The sequence below is a fragment of the Lethenteron reissneri genome, unplaced genomic scaffold, assembly GCF_015708825.2.
Source record: "Lethenteron reissneri isolate LAM-NWPU_2019-01 unplaced genomic scaffold, ASM1570882v1 scaffold_1640, whole genome shotgun sequence".
NCBI lineage: Eukaryota > Metazoa > Chordata > Hyperoartia > Petromyzontiformes > Petromyzontidae > Lethenteron > Lethenteron reissneri.
In genome coordinates this window covers 1,098,747-1,116,590 of record NW_026891378.1, presented here as the reverse complement: position 1 = coordinate 1,116,590, position 17,844 = coordinate 1,098,747, and the positions used below count along the sequence as shown (strand labels likewise).

Sequence of the window (17,844 nt, the reverse complement as noted above, 5' to 3'; positions counted from 1 at the left end):
CTACTGTGCCAGGCTAGGTTGCAGGAGGTTTTGGGACAGACCCTGCAGGTGCCATGGGTTGGCTGACTGAGATGACCGGTAGATGTACCACCAGCTGTAATCCCCAACTGTGCCAACTTGCTGCACTTAAGCCGCCCGGCGCTCCACTCGTTGTTGTGAGCATCGCTCCTCTGACGCTGCGTTGTTGTCGCTGGAGGGGCGACTGCCTCCAGCTGCCCAGCAGCAGCGTCCTCAATGTGCACCTAGCCTGGCACTAGCCCAGTAGCAGCGTCCTTCGCGAGCCTCCTCCTGCACAGAGGCCGATCTTGACACCGCTGGTACCGGTCATCGGCAAGTCCACTCAGCTCCACATCCTCCTGTACCACATCACTCAGTCTCTTCTATAGTCCACCTCCACCACCTCCTCCACCACCTCCACCACAACCGCCACCATCACCACCCCCACCTCCACCCCCAACCACCACCCCCACCACCACCACCACCCACCATTACAGCCACCACCACCCCCACCACCTCCACACCCACTCCCACCAACCCCACTACCACCTCCACCACCTCCACCCCCACCACCACCCCCACTACCACCTCCACCACCTCCACCATCTCCCCCACCACCACCCACACCACACCCACACCACACCACCACCGCCACCACCACCACCACCCCCACCACCACCACCCCCCCCGACACCGCCCCCCCCCCACGTTTATAAACCCTAGCGCCTCGCCTCGTCTCGCCGTCAACGCTCGCACCGCGCTCGCGACGAGACAGATCGACGACCGAGAACAGAGAAGCAGAGAGAGAGAGAGGAGGAGGAGGAAGAGGAGCAAGGAGGAGGAAGGAGGAAGGAGGAGAGGAGGAGGCAGAGGAGGAAGCAAGGAGGAAGAGGAGACCAAAGGACCAGGGGGGTGGGTGGGGGAGCAGAAGAGGTGGCAAGAAACAGCTTCCATGGCTGTGTCGAGAATTCTGTCGGTGGTGCCGCTGCTGCTCATCGCCATCTCGGTGCCCGCAGGTAACGGAAACTCAAGCGAGTGCACGAGGCAAAATAAGTGACATTTTAAAAAATGAAATAGAAAAAAAAGCAAACGTAAAATCTACACCGGTATTCATCGTACGCCACGTGTCATGTACGTCACGTGTCACGTACGTCACGTGGTACGTACGTCACGTGGTACGTATGTGACGTGTTTACGCATGTGACACGTTACGTATGTGCCATGTTACGTAACAATGTGGCATCGACTGCAAACTTGGTATACTTATGTCATACTGATGACAATACCATATTCTATCATTAAAAATGAAAAATATATTTTTTTACATTATTTTTTATATGTTATGTTTCGGCTTGGGTCTAATTGTCCACGCTTAACTGACGTTGGCTGTAATTGGCCATGGCCCCTTACGTTATGGCAAGCTTCGGGGCCACTTTCTGGAGTCGTGGAGTTCTGCCATTACTCGTACGGTACATTTCATGAAAGCGTGTTTTTAAAAAAGTATTTAAAAAATAATACTTATTCTACCTGGGTAACTTTACCGAAATAACCAAAGAGTTTACCTCTTTTTCTTGGTTCTTTCGGTAAAGTCACGTAGAAGGGAAGTAATAAAATAATAAAAATAAAACTTTAATAAAATAATTCTCACGACGTTTCGGCACAATGCAAGCAGCCGTCCTCAGGTGAAAACCAGGTCTGTCGGGGAAACAGCGTCTGAATGAAAAAAAACATGCGCTACTACTACGTGTAGGTTAATGCAGATGCGATTCCGTACAAAAGGTTTCTGTTTGGTGTTTTAACATCCACAGCGCGTGTCTTATTGCCAGAGAGAGGGAAAAACCAATTCTCATACCAATACAAAAATAGCCGCCATATCGCCACTAAGTGACGCTGACGTCACGTACGGCGCCCGTGCCAGGCTAGGTGCACTTTGAGGGAGCCACGTGAAGTGTCGAGGGCTCGCTGCTGGCAGGGAGGTCTCGGGACAGAACCAGCAGGTGCCATGCGTTGTACTGCTGTGCCAGGCTAGGTGCAGCAGGAGGCCACGGGACAGACCCAGCAGGTGCCATGGGTTGGCAGACTGAGATGACCACTGGTAGATGCACCACCAGCTGTAACCCCCCCTACTGTGCCAGGCTAGGTGCAGGAGGTCTCGGGACAGACCCAGCAGGTGTCATGGGTCGACTGCTGTGCCAGGCTAGGTGCAGGAGGTCACGGGACAGACCCAGCAGGTGCCATGGGTTGGCAGACTGAGATAACCACTGGTAGATGCACCATCAGCTGTAACCCCCCCTACTGTGCCAGGCTAGGTGCAGGAGGTCACGGGACAGACCCAGCAGGTGTCATGGGTCGACTGCTGTGCCAGGCTAGGTGCAGAAGGTCACGGGACAGACCCAACAGGTGCCATGGTTTGTACTGCTGTGCCAGGCTAGGTGCAGGAGCTCTCGGGACAGACCCAGCAGGTGCCATGGCTTGACCTTACTGAGATGACCACTGGTAGATGCACCACCAGCTGTAACCCCCCATACTGTGCCAGGCTATGTGCAGGAGGTCACGGGACAGACCCAGCAGGTGCCATGGCTTGACCTTACTGAGATGACCACTGGTAGATGCACCACCAGCTGTAACCCCCCCTACTGTGCCAGGCTATGTGCAGGAGGTCACGGGACAGACCCAGCAGGTGCCATGGGTTGTACTGCTGTGCCAGGCTAGGTGCATGAGTTCAAGGGACAGACCCAGCAGGTCCCATGGGTTGACCTTACTGAGATGACCGGTAGATGCACCACCAGCTATAACCCCCCTACTGTGCCAGGCTATGTTCAGGAGGTCACGGGACAGACCCAGCAGGTGCCATGGCTTGACCTTACTGAGATGACCGGTAAATGCACCACCACCAGCCATAACCGCCCCCCCACCCCCCGCGATCTCGCCCCCACAGTTCGCTCCCTGCGGTGCTACCAGTGCGTGTCCGTGGGCAGTCTGATTGACTGCGAACGGAACAGCACCGGGCCGTGCGGTGAAGGTCAGGACGCGTGCATGACCACGGCAGTGACGGCTCTGTCAGGTAAGGGGAGGGGGGGACCCGCACACAGAGACCCATAGATTAATCATGCAGAAACCCATAGACTAATCACACAGAGACCCATAGACTCATCACAAAGAGACCCATAGACTCATCACGCAGAGACCCATAGACTGAAAACACAGAGACCCATAGACTCACCACACAGAGACCCATAGACTGAAAACACAGAGACCCATAGACTCACCACACAGAGACCCATAGACTCACTACACAGAAACCCATAGACTCACCACACAGAGACCAATAGAATCATCACGCAGAGACCCATAGACTCACCACACAGAGACCCATAGACTCACCACACAGAGACCCATAGACTCACCACACAGAGACCCATAGACTCACTACACAGAAACCCATAGACTCACCACACAGAGACCAATAGAATCATCACGCAGAGACCCATAGACTCACCACACAGAGACCCATAGACTCACCACACAGAGACCCATAGACTGTCTACACAGAAACCCATAGACTCACCACTCAGAGACCCATAGACTCACCACACAGAGACCCATAGACTCACCACACAGAGACCCATAGACTCATCACACAGACACCAATAAAATCATCACGCAGAGACCCATAGACTCACCACACAGAGGCCCATAGACTCACCACACAGAGACCTATAGACTCATCACACAGACACCAATAGAATCATCACGCAGAGACCCATAGACTCACCACACAGAGACCCATAGACTCACCACACAGAGACCTATAGACTCACCACACAGAGACCTATAGACTCACCACACAGAGACCTATACTCACCACACAGAGACCTATAGACTCACCACACAGAGACCCATAGACTCACCACACAGAGACCTATAGACTCACCACACAGAGACCTATAAACTGGCATAGATTGAAAAATCCGTTAAGAGGCAAGCAGCACACAGAGTGCGCTGTCCAGGGGCTGAACTCTGAAAAAAATCCTTAACCTCGCCACGCTCTCCAGGAGACACGGGAGACCCGATCTTAGTTTTTATTGTCATAATTTTGCTACTTTAAAATGTTTTTTTTTTCATCACAAATGATCGCTCAGCGAGGTGGCATGGCTTGAGGCGTCACGTTGACTCGGGAGATGTCGACTGCCTCGCCTGGTGTACGGGCGAATCGTAGGAGAATAGGATTTTCCCCTTTTTAAATCCTTTATATTAAGTTCACTTGCTTGCTTGCTTGCGCGCTTACGACCGTGCAAATCTTTCGGTCGTTTTTTAACCCACTTCCCGTGATCCAATCGAGCTGACATTTTTGCACACAGACTCGTTCTGCGTGACAATTTATTTTCGTGAATTTTTTTTCTCCAAAATTTTACACTTTTTAGGAAAAAATAAATTATATTTAATTATCAATTGCTTAATGGTGGCAGGCAATCATCTGACCCATAGGTGGCAGCCATCTCAAGCCAGAGGACGGGAGGACTCTAGCCGCCACGCTTATAAAGGATTTATAGTGAAAAACTTTGTTTTTACGGGTTAATTTTTTTATTATGGCAACAAAAACAGCCGTTTTGAGATGTTAAAACACCAAACTGAAACCTTTTACGAGGAATCATGTCACTGCATTAACCACAATACTTGTGGTCGGAATGCAAGGCTTTTTGGCGTCCTCTGGTCTAACACCGAATTTGAGACGAGGCTCAAAAGAAAGCTGTCTCTGGTGTGGACCAATCAGTTTCAAAGACAATGGATCATTTACTATCAGAGCGTGTTTTTTCTCATATTTTCGTACTGGCAAAGGAGGTCCCATGAGTCGTAGGTTCGATCCGGACCATGACGACTCCTGCTGTATATTTGGAGTCTGCTTCTCTCTCCCCCCCCCCCCACCATCTCCCCCCACCACCCCCCACCATCTCCACCCACCTCCCCCCACCCAACCTCTCCTCCCTTCTCCCTCCCCACCACCACCAAGTCAGCACGTACACGAAATTCTACACAGCTGAGTTGCGGCCTTACTTAATAAAATAAAATTAATTAGTTGATGTTCTTGGGTTTTTTCGATAAAGTCACATAGGTAAAAAATATAAATTAATAAAAGTTAAATAAAAATAAAATAAAAATCACGACGTTTCGGAGGCAACACAAGCTTCCGTCTTCAGGTGGAACCGTCACAGCACGCTTGCTATATCAAGTAAATGATTTTACCTACGTGACTTTACCGAAAAAACACAAGAATATGAATCATTGCAGTCACGAAAGCTTCAAATCTAGAATTATTTAGTTGATAGTTTCACGTTACCTCGTTCTTGTTCTTGCTCCCACCACCTCCCCCCACCTCCCCCCACCATCTCCACCCACCTCTCCCCACCTTCACCCACCCAACCTCTCCTCCCTTCTCCCCCACCCCCCCACCAAGTCACCACGTACACCAAGAGCTGCTCCCTGGCCAGCCTCTGCATCCCCACAGACGTGCACGTGGCCGGGATCGGCACCAAGGTCACCTGCTGCACCACCGACCTGTGCAACGCGTCTGGGGCTGGGCCTGGCTTCGGACGTCGGACACCGACCACGGCGGGCCCCAGCCTCGCCTTGGCTTTGCTGGTGGCGGTGGCCGGCCGATGTTGACCACCTCGCCTGGTGTGCAGGAGGTCGTGGGTTCGATTTCCGTGACCCTCCCGACCCCTGCTCTATGTTTGCAGTTTGCATCTCTCTCTCCCCCCTCTTGGAGATATATTATGATTGTATTCTTGGTTCTTTCGGTAAAGTCACGTAGAAGGGAAATAATAAAATAATAAAATAATCAAACAATTACATTCTCAGAACGTTTCGATTGCAACACAAGCACTCATCATCAGGTGTGAAAACCACGGCAAGGATTTTTTTGTTTAAAAAGTGGCGTTTTTTTCTTAACGTCAGCACCACAGACAGCGACTGGCGGTTGTTCAGATGGACGAGTCCATCTATGTTCGGAAAAGAGGAGGGGAGAGATGAGAATGGAACGCGGTCTGAAAGTCACCGTGAGCGTAAACACAATCAATCAAGACCCCGAAATGTTTGATCACATCCTTCCAATGATTGCTAAGCCAAGAATCCATCTTCTCGGTTCAAATTGTCTCTGTGTTTGTATATGTGGATGGCCTCATGAACGAATCTCTCATGGAGATGTTGACCAGCTCGCCTGGTGCGCAGGAGGTCGTGGGTTCGATCCCGTGACCCTCACGACGCCTGCTCGATATACAGGTGTAATACAGGTCGTTGAGGCGACTTCTGGAATCCGGTCTTTTATTCACTTTTCATTACAGCTCTCCTTCACGCTGACAGGCAGCGTGAGAGGGATAGAGACGTGCCGCCACGTGGCAACCCGGAGCCCCGCTCCCGCGTGAACCCCTCCTCCGTTCGTTCCCGTTCTGACCACGTGTCGTTCGTCTCCACCCCTATTTAATACCCGGGTCACGTGGTACGTTTCCACCAATCCTGGTTAGCCTCTATGGAATATTCCAGGCTCCCTCGTAGGCTCCCGGGACCACGCCCCTGACTCGTCTCCCCATTGGCTGTGGCCAAAGCCAGCAGAACCAATCATCTACTTGCAGCTGTCACCTTCCCGTGACGTCAGGGCCACGCCCCTGACTCGTCTCCCCATTGGCTGTGGCCAAAGCCAGCAGAACCAATCATCTACTTGCAGCTGTCACCTTCCCATGACGTCAGGACCACGCCCCTGACTCGGCTCCCCATTGGCTGTGGCCAAAGCCAGCAGAACCAATCATCTACTTGCAGCTGTCACCTTTCCATGACGTCAGGGCCACGCCCCTAGGCTTCCCCCCATTGGCTATGGACCAGGACCGGCAGAGCCAATCATCGTGACGAGTTGTAATCCGTCAACGACCCGGATACAACCTTACATTACACAGGTAGTCCCCGACTTACAATGGAGATGCGTTACGACGACCCCATCATAAGTCGAAAATATCGTAAGTCGAAGATGGCCTAGCCTACCCAGGAGTCTTAAAGAACGGTGATAATTTAGCAAAACAGAGCAATTTACAGTAGCGTGCTGTATAAACTATATACTGTATGTATTTATTAATTACAATACTGTATTGCACGGTAAAATGTAAAGCAAAAAAAGACAAGGTAAATTCTTAGCCTACCTATATGAACTGCAATTTAATAGAAAGGTTTTGCAGGGAACAATCCTATCTGCTATATATATAAAAAAAAAGTTTTAACATGCATTGAACGTTTCGTATCGTGATAACTCTAAAATGAAATCGCTAAAGCTACGTATCATACATGCCTTGAACGCATCGTAACGTATCATATTGTGCTGTAGTTACCAAGTTTCTGTCCGTCGTCTGCATACTTGAACGATGTTAGGGTTTAATAGTAGGTTTTTACCCTTTTAACTGGTACAAAACTGACACCTTTATTCAAGGCATCATGTTTGCAATGACCACAACACAAGTAGTCAAAAAAGCAAACAAAAAGAAGCAACTCTGATAAGGATAATAATATGCACTGTCCTTGAAGTTGATTGGCCCACACCCGAGACGGCTTTCTTTAGAGCCTAGTCCCCATTGGTGTTGGGCCAGATGACACCAGAAGGCGTACAACTCAAACACAGTGCAATATCAGAGTATTGAGAGCTCGGGGTAAGCATTTACACTGAGATCTCTTTTACCAGTGGCAAAATATAATAGTAGGTTTTTACCCTTTTAACTGGTACAAAACTGACACCTTTATTATCCTTATCAGAGTTGCTTCTTTTTGTTTGCTTTTTTGACTACTTGTGTTGTGGTCATTGCAAACATGATGCCTTGAATAAAGGTGTCAGTTTTGTACCAGTTAAAAGGGTAAAAACCTACTATTATATTTTGCCACTGGTAAAAGAGATCTCATAGTGATGTTAGGGTTGTTGATGACATTTTTGTCGTATCGCTATCGCCATCGTAAGATCGAAATATCGCAAGTCGAACCATCGTAACTCGGGGACTACCTGTACATCGAGTTTGCATGTCTCTCTCTCCTCCTTGGAGATGTTGACTACCTCGCCTGGTGTGCAGGGGGTCGTGGGTGCCAACCCAGACGCTGACACCTGCTGCTGTATCTGTGGAGTCTGCACATCTCATCCCTGTCTCTCTCTCTCCCCGTGGAGATGTTAACTCCCTCGCCTGCTATACAGGGGCTTGCGTGCCTTGTAAACATTAAAACACATTTAATCGATTGAATGCAAGACTCCTCTAGCCTTTCTCTGGGCCCAACACGGTGCCTTGCATGTCAATCCACTGCTGGATGAGTGTGTGGGAAGGGTGCCACGGTGGCTGGGGTAATGTTAACTATCTCGCCGGGTATACAGGAAGTTAAGTGGGTTGTAGGGGCAAGTGCTGTTAGCTAGCGAATAGCAGCAGCAGTGTATATGTACTACACACACCACACACACACAGACAAAGCTACCCCAGGTAGCCTCTAGCAGGGCTGTAGGAGCAAGTGCTGTTAGCGAGCGAGTAGCAGTGTCTATGTACTACACACACCACACACACAAAGCTACCCTACACACACTACACACACTACGCACGACACACACACACGACACACATACTACACACACTCCACACACACACAATACACACACTACACACACACACGGCACACACACGACACACACACAGACTACACACACAAACTACACACAAACTACACACACACAATACACACTCCACACACACACACACTACACACACACACTACACACACACACCACACACACACACCACACACAGACTACACACACACACTACACACACACACTACACACACACACTACGCACACTACACACACACTCTACACACACAGACTACACACACACACTACACACACACACTACACACACACACTACACACTACACACACACTACACACACACACTACACACACACACTACACACACACACTACACACACACGACACACACACACTACACACACGACACACACTACACACACACTACACACAGACTACACACACACACTACACACACAGACTACACACACACACTACACACACCACACACACACTACACACGACACACACATAGACTACACACAGACTACACACACACCCTCTGTCGGCTCGGCCTGCAAGTGGGGAGGGAGAGAGGGAGGGAGAGAGCTGGCCAAGAACAATCCCAGACAACCCTCGTCTAGTCACGCTGCTGCCTCTCTCCTACACAGCTCCCTCCCCCTCCCCCCTCCCCCCTTCATTGCTCCCCCCCTCCCTCCATCCCCCCTCCCTCCATCCCCCCTCCTCCCTCCCTACTCCCTCCCCCTCCATCCCACCCATCCCCCTCCTCCCTCCCTCCTCCCCCCTTCATTGCTCCCCCCTCCCTCCATCCCCCCTCCATCCCACCCATCCCCTCCTCCCTCCCCTCCTTCCTCTCCCTCCCTCCCTACTCCCTCCCCCCTCCATCCCACCCATCCCCCTCCTCCCTCCCTCCTCCCCCCTCCATTGCTCCCCCCTCTTCCTCCATCCCTCCCCCCTCCCTCCCATCCCTCCTCCCTCCCTCCTCCCCCCTCCATTGCTCCCCCCTCCCTCCATCCCCCCTCCTCCCTCTCCCTCCCTCCTCCCCCTCCTCCCTCCCCTTCCTCCCCCTTCATTGCTCCCCCCTCCCTCCCATCCCTCCTCCTCCCTCCCTCCCCCCTTCATTGCTCCCCCCTCCCTCCATCCCTCCCCTCCATCCCTCCCCCCTCCCTCCCATCCCTCCCCCTCCCCCCTCCCCCCTTCATTGCTCCCCCCTCCCTCCATCCCCCCTCCATCCCTCCCCCCTCCCTCCCATCCCTCCTCCTCCCTCCCTCCCCCCTTCATTGCTCCCCCCTCCCTCCATCCCCCCTCCATCCCACCCATCCCCTCCTCCCCCTCCTCCCTCCCCCTCTACCTCCCTGACTCCCTCCTAATCCATCCTCCTACCCCTTTACCTTACACACCGCACGCACACGATCCCATGGCGAGGAAGACGTCAACTAAAACTGCTTCAAACTAAAAAATATATACCGTTGGAACCTCATTTGCCAGTTAAAAAATATGATAATTGGTTTTTTACCCTTCTATCTGGCAACGAAACTGACACTTTTTTTTTTACAAGGAGTCATGTTTACATAGACCACAATACCTGCGGTCATATAGCAAACAAAAAACATAACTCTGATAATGTGCACTGTTCTTGAAGTTGATTGGTCCACACCCGAGACAGCTTTCCTTAGAGCCTAGTCTCACATGGGTTGGACCAGATGACGCCAAAAGGCGCACATTATCAGAGTTATGTTTTTTGTTTGCATTATGATCGCAGGTATTGTGGTCTATGCAAACATGACTCCTTGTAAAAAAAAAGTCAGTTTTGTTGCCAGATAGAAGGGTAAAAAAAACAATTATCATAAAAATGTTTATTTCACCACCTCTAAGGTTCCACTGAGCTATATTTATACTTTTTCAAAAGTGACCCTGAACATCGCAAAATGATAGTAGTCGGGAAATGTCACGGTGGGCTACGTACGGTGCCAACGAAGTTCAACATACATACTACACTGCTATATACTACACTATACACTACACTATACACTACTATACACTGCACTACTATACACTGCACTTCTATACACTACACTACTATACACTACACTACTATACACTACACTACTATACACTACACTAATCACTGCACTGCTATACACTACACTACTATACACTACACTACTATACACTACACTACTATATACTACACTACTGTAATAAAAGGACTTAGACACTTCTTTCTGTCTTCGTGTCCTTTATTTGGGGTTCGCGTTCTCCTTCCCACACGGCACTCCTCCTGAGACTCTCTCCCTGGCAGCCCCACATCTGCCTTCGCTCCCGTAGCCTTCCACGCTCCTGCAGCTCCGCTGCAGGCTCTTGGTGCAGCCCTCCGGCTGCCCCCACAGCAGCTCCATCGCTGCTCCCTGTTCCTCCGTGCGTGGCCTTCGTGGCCTCTATGGCTATCTCGCCATCTCCAACCTCAATCCTCCACTCTCTCTTCCACCCCGCTGGCTGGCGCCGTCGTGAGCCCCTCAGCCACCAGGCTGAGGCACGGCGACCACCCAACGTGTTCACCACCCTTCACTCCCCCGACTGCTCCAGATAGCTTCCTGTCTCCCCGCTATAACTTCTCCCCCACGTCACCCTGACTCCTCCCTCTCGGATCGTCATATCCGCCCCGCCCATTTACGCCCGCATTACACTACCCTCCCCCGTAGAGAAAATCCCAGCCGTCCTCGGCTGAACCAGAACAAAATAATGCGGGCGAAGGCATCACAATCAGGAGTCCCCCAGACACAACGGAGATTATAACAACAACAACACAAGCAACGAAAGGGGAGGTATCAGGAACCGGAACAGAACACCGGCCTGTCCTCCGCGCAACAACAACAAGAATAAGAATGGCACAATGAACAACAACGGCAACTGACACGCAAGAACGGCCAACGCGCACAACCCAGAATGTGATGTTTTAGTGCGTGTCCATGTTGCAGTTCCATCCGCTCGGCTCAAGTCCAACGTCAAAGAGCAAGTGGTAGAGCAGAATGACGAACGGCGCTCAATTGCTCCTTCAAGTCCTCATCCAGCTAGCACACCAGGTAACACCCAGTGCGACGGGAGCTGAAGAATCTGTGACGAGAAGGAGAATCCAATCCCCTGAGGCACAGCACAACAACGCACATCCGCATGTCGTACACGACAGCCACCCGGCCTCAGGGTAGTGGAGATGATGTAAATCCAGCCCGCTTAAAAAAACTCCCCATAAATACCCAAAATAACGCAATGGATGCCCCATTATTTACATTTTAACAACAATATTATTTACACGTCAACAACAACAACAAAATTTTCTGCTCTTACCCACCAGCAGTCCTCCCTTGAGGACCAGCACAGACATCGCACGTACACAGCATGTACCCACGGTCACTCTCAGCAACCCAACAAAACGCCTAATCGCACACCCTCGCGTGGAGAGAGCCACGCTCCCCAGCGGTAATGTTTAACTCGCCCTAACCCCCACCGTGGTCGTCAACCCACAGCAACATCCACTGACCATACTCTCAGCTAGTGCAATTTCGGGGATGAGCAGCAACTCGGCCACGCTCCTCCCTTACTATCCCATCAGAGATGGACACACACCAGCCTCGTATAGTCCGATGCTTTATAGCCCAGGGAAGGTTCATCCCCCAGCAATGCCAGACCCCCTGTACTCCCCCCACGGGGCAATGTTCTCTTATAGAGACAATAACACCCTAACCCAGATCCCGTGAGCCCCCGGCACACCAGGTTCAGTCTGCCACCGCACAACTGAACCATGACTCCCCGAGCCATATGAGCACATGGCCCATTAGTTTAAGACATACCACGGAGGATTCGCCTCCGGGCTGTCAGGTCAGCCATCAGCCATAGCCCGATGTGACCACAACTCGTGCATCACCCAATCAACAATGGCAGGCATAACAGATGGAATATTTGCCCCACCCCGGTTTTTCCCGCGCGCTCAAAATGGCGTCCCCCTTCGCCCAGCGCGTTCGCGCAATATCTCGCGCGCACTCAAAATGGCGGCCCTTTCCGCAAAGCGCATCGTCGCCATACCCCGCGTGCGCGCAAAATGGCGGCCCAACGTGCGAACACGTGGCCAGTTTTCTCCATTCGTGCACCCCAGCTTCCCTTAGCTGGGGGTCACAAGACGCATCTCCCGTCACATTATAACAACCCCACCAACGATAGACGCACAGCCCCAGCTTGCTGCGCACAGCTGTCATATCGTGGAATTTTTAACCAATATTTTACCAACCACATTAGTTACACAACCCAACTCGCCAAGCAACTCGTGGCTGCATGCGATCAACCGAATACGCGACGCCACTTGGCGCCAATTTACGGTCCCATTAGCATTAACCTTTGAGACACCCACAACGGCGTCATCACGCACCCTCAAAGCGCGCTCTCTCTCTCAAAAAGCGCAATTACCCATAATATACACGAAATCTCGTGTGCACAACACCAATACAACCGAATTTTAGGGTCCCCCTCTATAATATACACGCAATCTCGTGTGCACAACACCAATACAACCGAATTTTAGGGTCCCCCTCTATAATATACATGCAATCTCGTGTGCACAACAACCATACAACCAATTATTTGGGTCCCCCTCGAATTTGTTACCAATTTCCAACAGGTACGCACAATATAATAACAATCCCAATTCCAATAATCAACCACTGCATCGCACCCCATAACCATACAGAACGGTATAACAGCACATACAATCAGCATATTGCGATCACACGCGTACATTTAAACACAATAGCAAGCAGATCTGCAGGCAACCAACACACCATTAATCCTGTCGTAACTTTGCAGCAACAACACAATTATTCTCTCTCTTGCAACAATCGCATCGCACACAGCACCTCGCAGCACAATACACCAAAAAAATATATGTTATTTTTTTCCAATTAAGCCCATCGCACAAGGTAACCCACAAATAATACAGCGCAAGATACCCGACGCTCCCAAGTTAATAATTAACTTCACCATTAAGATAACAACTCCACGCAGCAGCGCACACACACAATTTGACACTCAGCAAATACAGCAGACTCTCCGTCCATTCTCAACACACGCACACACTTACATTGACACCATTAACAAGCAGATAGCGCGTTCATCGCTATTACTCACACATACACACAGTCCGAACCGCGCTCCGCACAATCGAGTCATAAGAGAAAACCAAAATAGCCCCCCGGCCCTCGAAAGATGAGTGAGGTGTGTGTTAAGGCCGGGTGCGTATCGTTATGACTCGCCCGGGGCTGCAGCAAGAAGAGGACAGCAGGGTGGCAACTTGAGACGCCTCGCAGAACTCGTTCGGCGACTTGACGGCTCCGTTGTCACGCACCCGAGCCAGGACGGGAAGCTCCCGCCCCAGCAGCTGCAGCATCGGCGTCTTCTCCTCGCAGCACCCCCTCGAAAAACAGCAGCTCACAGCAGGCTCTCACCCCGCGGCACCTCCAGATGGCAGCGCAAGGCTGCCTCTCCGCCGCAATGTTGAAGATGGCGGCGTCCTCCCGCCGCGGTGAAGACAAGATGGCGGCTTCCCGCCGTTTCTCCCCTGCCACGCCCAAGATGGCGTCTTCGTGCCACGTGGCAATGGCGCTGGCAGCGCAGGAAAGGCAGAGGCCTGCGGATCACCACCGGGCCTCCCCGACGTCGTCCTCGGCGTGGTGAACTCACACAGTCGCGCCAGCACGATTTTCAAGGTCCCCATCTGCATCACCATCTGTCTCCATCGTAAGTTGGCATCCTTCGGCACAGACAGGTCCACCGACGCGGCGACACCTTGCTCACCCGGACCCGTACTCGTTCCAGAACGGATCTCCTCTTCCATCGCAGGCAGGTCCACCGTCTGAGGAAGGTCGTCGTCGTCGGATGATGTAGCAGGAATATTCTTTTTTTCTTCTTTCTCTCAGTTGTTTTGAGATGCCGTTTCACTTCTGACTCCAGTGTAATAAAAGGACTTAGACACTTCTTTCTGTCTTCGTGTCCTTTATTTGGGGTTCGCGTTCTCCTTCCCACACGGCACTCCTCCTGAGACTCTCTCCCTGGCAGCCCCACATCTGCCTTCGCTCCCGTAGCCTTCCACGCTCCTGCAGCTCCGCTGCAGGCTCTTGGTGCAGCCCTCCGGCTGCCCCCACAGCAGCTCCATCGCTGCTCCCTGTTCCTCCGTGCGTGGCCTTCGTGGCCTCTATGGCTATCTCGCCATCTCCAACCTCAATCCTCCACTCTCTCTTCCACCCCGCTGGCTGGCGCCGTCGTGAGCCCCTCAGCCACCAGGCTGAGGCACGGCGACCACCCAACGTGTTCACCACCCTTCACTCCCCCGACTGCTCCAGATAGCTTCCTGTCTCCCCGCTATAACTTCTCCCCCACGTCACCCTGACTCCTCCCTCTCGGATCGTCATATCCGCCCCGCCCATTTACGCCCGCATTACACTACTATACACTACACTACTATACACTACTATACACTACACTACTATACACTACACTATACACTACACTAATATACACTACTATACACTACAATACACTACACTACCATACACTACACTACTATACACTACTATACACTACACTATACACTACACTAATATACACTAGACTACTATACAATACACTACTATACACTACACTAATATACACAACTATACACTACACTAATATACACTACTATACACTACACTACTATACACTACACTACTATACAGTACACTATACACTACACTACTATACACTACACTATACACTACTATACACTACACTACTATACACTAGACTACCATACACTACACTACTATACACTACACTACTATACACTATACACTACTATACACTACACTACTATACACTACACTAATATACACTACTATACACTACACTACTATACAGTACACTATACACTACACTACTATACACTACACTACTATACAGTACACTATACACTACACTACTATACACTACACTATACACTACACTACTATACACTACACTACTATACACTACACTATACACTACACTACTATACACTACACTACTATACACTACTATACACTACACTATACACTACTATACACTACACTACTATACACTACACTACTATACACTACACTATACACTACTATACACTACACTATACACTACTATACACTACACTACTATACTGCAACTGAAGGTTGAGCCGCCACGTCGCCGATGGAGATGGCGGGGCAGCTGGGGCAGCAGGGGCAGCAGCGACGGGGAGCTCCTCTTGATCTTCAACACCGACCCAGGCCTCCGATTATATTCGCTCCCCGGCGTCTAAACCCCGCCTCTTGCCACGCCCCTCATAAAAACTTCGGGAGCGTTCCAGAGGCTTCCCGGGTCGCTCCACCATTTTACCTTTGGCCGAGATGTACTACTTCCCCTAAACCAGGGGTCGGCAACCAAAATAACAAGAAGAGCCATTTCTTTCCAATTCGGTACAAAATTCAGTATTTCAAGAGCCGCAATGCATCTGAGTACATACGTACTCATCGTCAAGAAGCAGCCCGTAAAGAGCCGCATGCGGCTCCGGAGCCGTAGGTTGCCGACCCTTGCCCTAAACAATCCATAACTGTATATCACCCCACACCCCACACATACTACAGGAGATGGCGCTCTCATTACACGAGTATAGAAAATTGGCTGTTATTGCGCCCCACAAACTTTGCTTTTGTGACCGGGACTTCGCGTGACGGAATGACACGAATGCACACCACGTTTTCTCAGTGACAATAGGAACATTTAAAAATATCCCTGTCGTGGTCACAAACGCAAAGTTTGTGGGGCACAATAATAATAGCCAATTGTCTGTACTTTTGAGGCATAAGCAATTAGAAAAAAACACTAACTACCCATGAACAAAAAAATATTATAAATTTGTTACAAAGTGCTCAAATCAACGTCGCCACGCTGCGGTTTAAGAGTAATTTTGTCCACTGCTATGCATGTCCACGCAATGATGATGACGATGATACCAGCCAATTGTTGAGATGCTGTCAAGGTGTGATGGCTTGTCTGAAAATTAAGCTACACAACAGCTGAGTGGGGCCTTACAGCTGGTAACGTAAACAGAGTTTAGTGTTCGTATGGGTCTCGATGAGTGTGGGTCTCTATGCGTATGGGTCTCTATGAGTATGGGTCTCTATGGGTATGGGTTTCTATGGGTCGATGTGGGTCTCTGCGAGTTTAAGTCTCTATGGGTCTCTATAAGTATGGTCTATATGAGTATGGATTTCTGTGTTTCTATGAGCATGGGTCTCTGTGGGTCTCTATTAGTATGGGGTTCTGTGGGTCTATGTGGGTCTCTATGAGTATAGGTCTCTATGTGTCTTTATAAATATGGGTCTCTATGGGTTTCTATAAGTCTGTAGGAACGTGGGTTTAGAGTATTTGGCTGCTATGAATTCCCACGTGATGAAATCCGCCACTTAATTGAGCTATCAAGGTGTGATGGACAGTTCGCTTATGAAAAAAAGCTACACAGGGCAGACTTAGCTGGTACAATAAATAAAATAGTTTCGTTTTAGTATGGGTCTCGATGAGTATGGGTTTTTGTGGGTTTCTGTGGGTCTCTACGAGTCTCTGGATCTCTGTGCGGGTCGCTATGAGGATGGGTCTCCATGGATCTCTATAAATATTGGTCTCTGTAGGTCTCGGTGAGTATGGGTCTCTGTGGGTCTATGTGGGTTTCTGTGGGTCTCCATGGTTCTATATGAGTCTCCGAATCTGTGGGTCCCTATGGGACTCGATGAGTATGGGTCTCGATGAATATCGGTCTCTGTGGGTCTCAATGAGTATGGATCTCTGTGTCTCTATGGGTCTCTTTGGGTCTCTATGGGTCTCTATTAATGTGGGTCTTTATGAGTGTGAGTCTCTATGAGTGTGGGTCTCTATGATTATGGATCTCTGTGGGTCTATATGAGTATGGGTCTCTATGAGTGTGGGTCTCTATGAAAGTGGGTCTCTATGAGAGTGGGTCTCTATGAGCATGGATCTCTGTGGGTCTCTGAGTGTGGATCTCTGTGGGTCTCTATGAAAGTGGGTCTCTATGAGAGTGGGTCTTTATGGGTGTGGATCTCTGTGGGTCTCTATGAGTGTCGATCTCTGTGGATCTCTATGGGTCTTAAAGAGTATGGGTGTCTGTAGGTCTCTATGGG

General features: G+C 50.3%; 1 protein-coding gene across 1 annotated transcript; it reads left to right on the top strand.

Moving 5' to 3' along the window:
* The first annotated feature begins 870 nt into the window (after window positions 1–870).
* Window positions 871–7,554, top strand: LOC133339168 (ly6/PLAUR domain-containing protein 2-like). The gene is made up of 3 exons (XM_061547317.1): window positions 871–1,013; window positions 2,936–3,061; window positions 5,453–7,554. The coding sequence occupies exons 1-3, from the start codon at window positions 950–952 to the stop codon at window positions 5,659–5,661; spliced, it is 399 nt and encodes a 132-aa protein (XP_061403301.1). The 5' UTR covers window positions 871–949; the 3' UTR covers window positions 5,662–7,554.
* Window positions 7,555–17,844: the final 10,290 nt, after the last annotated feature.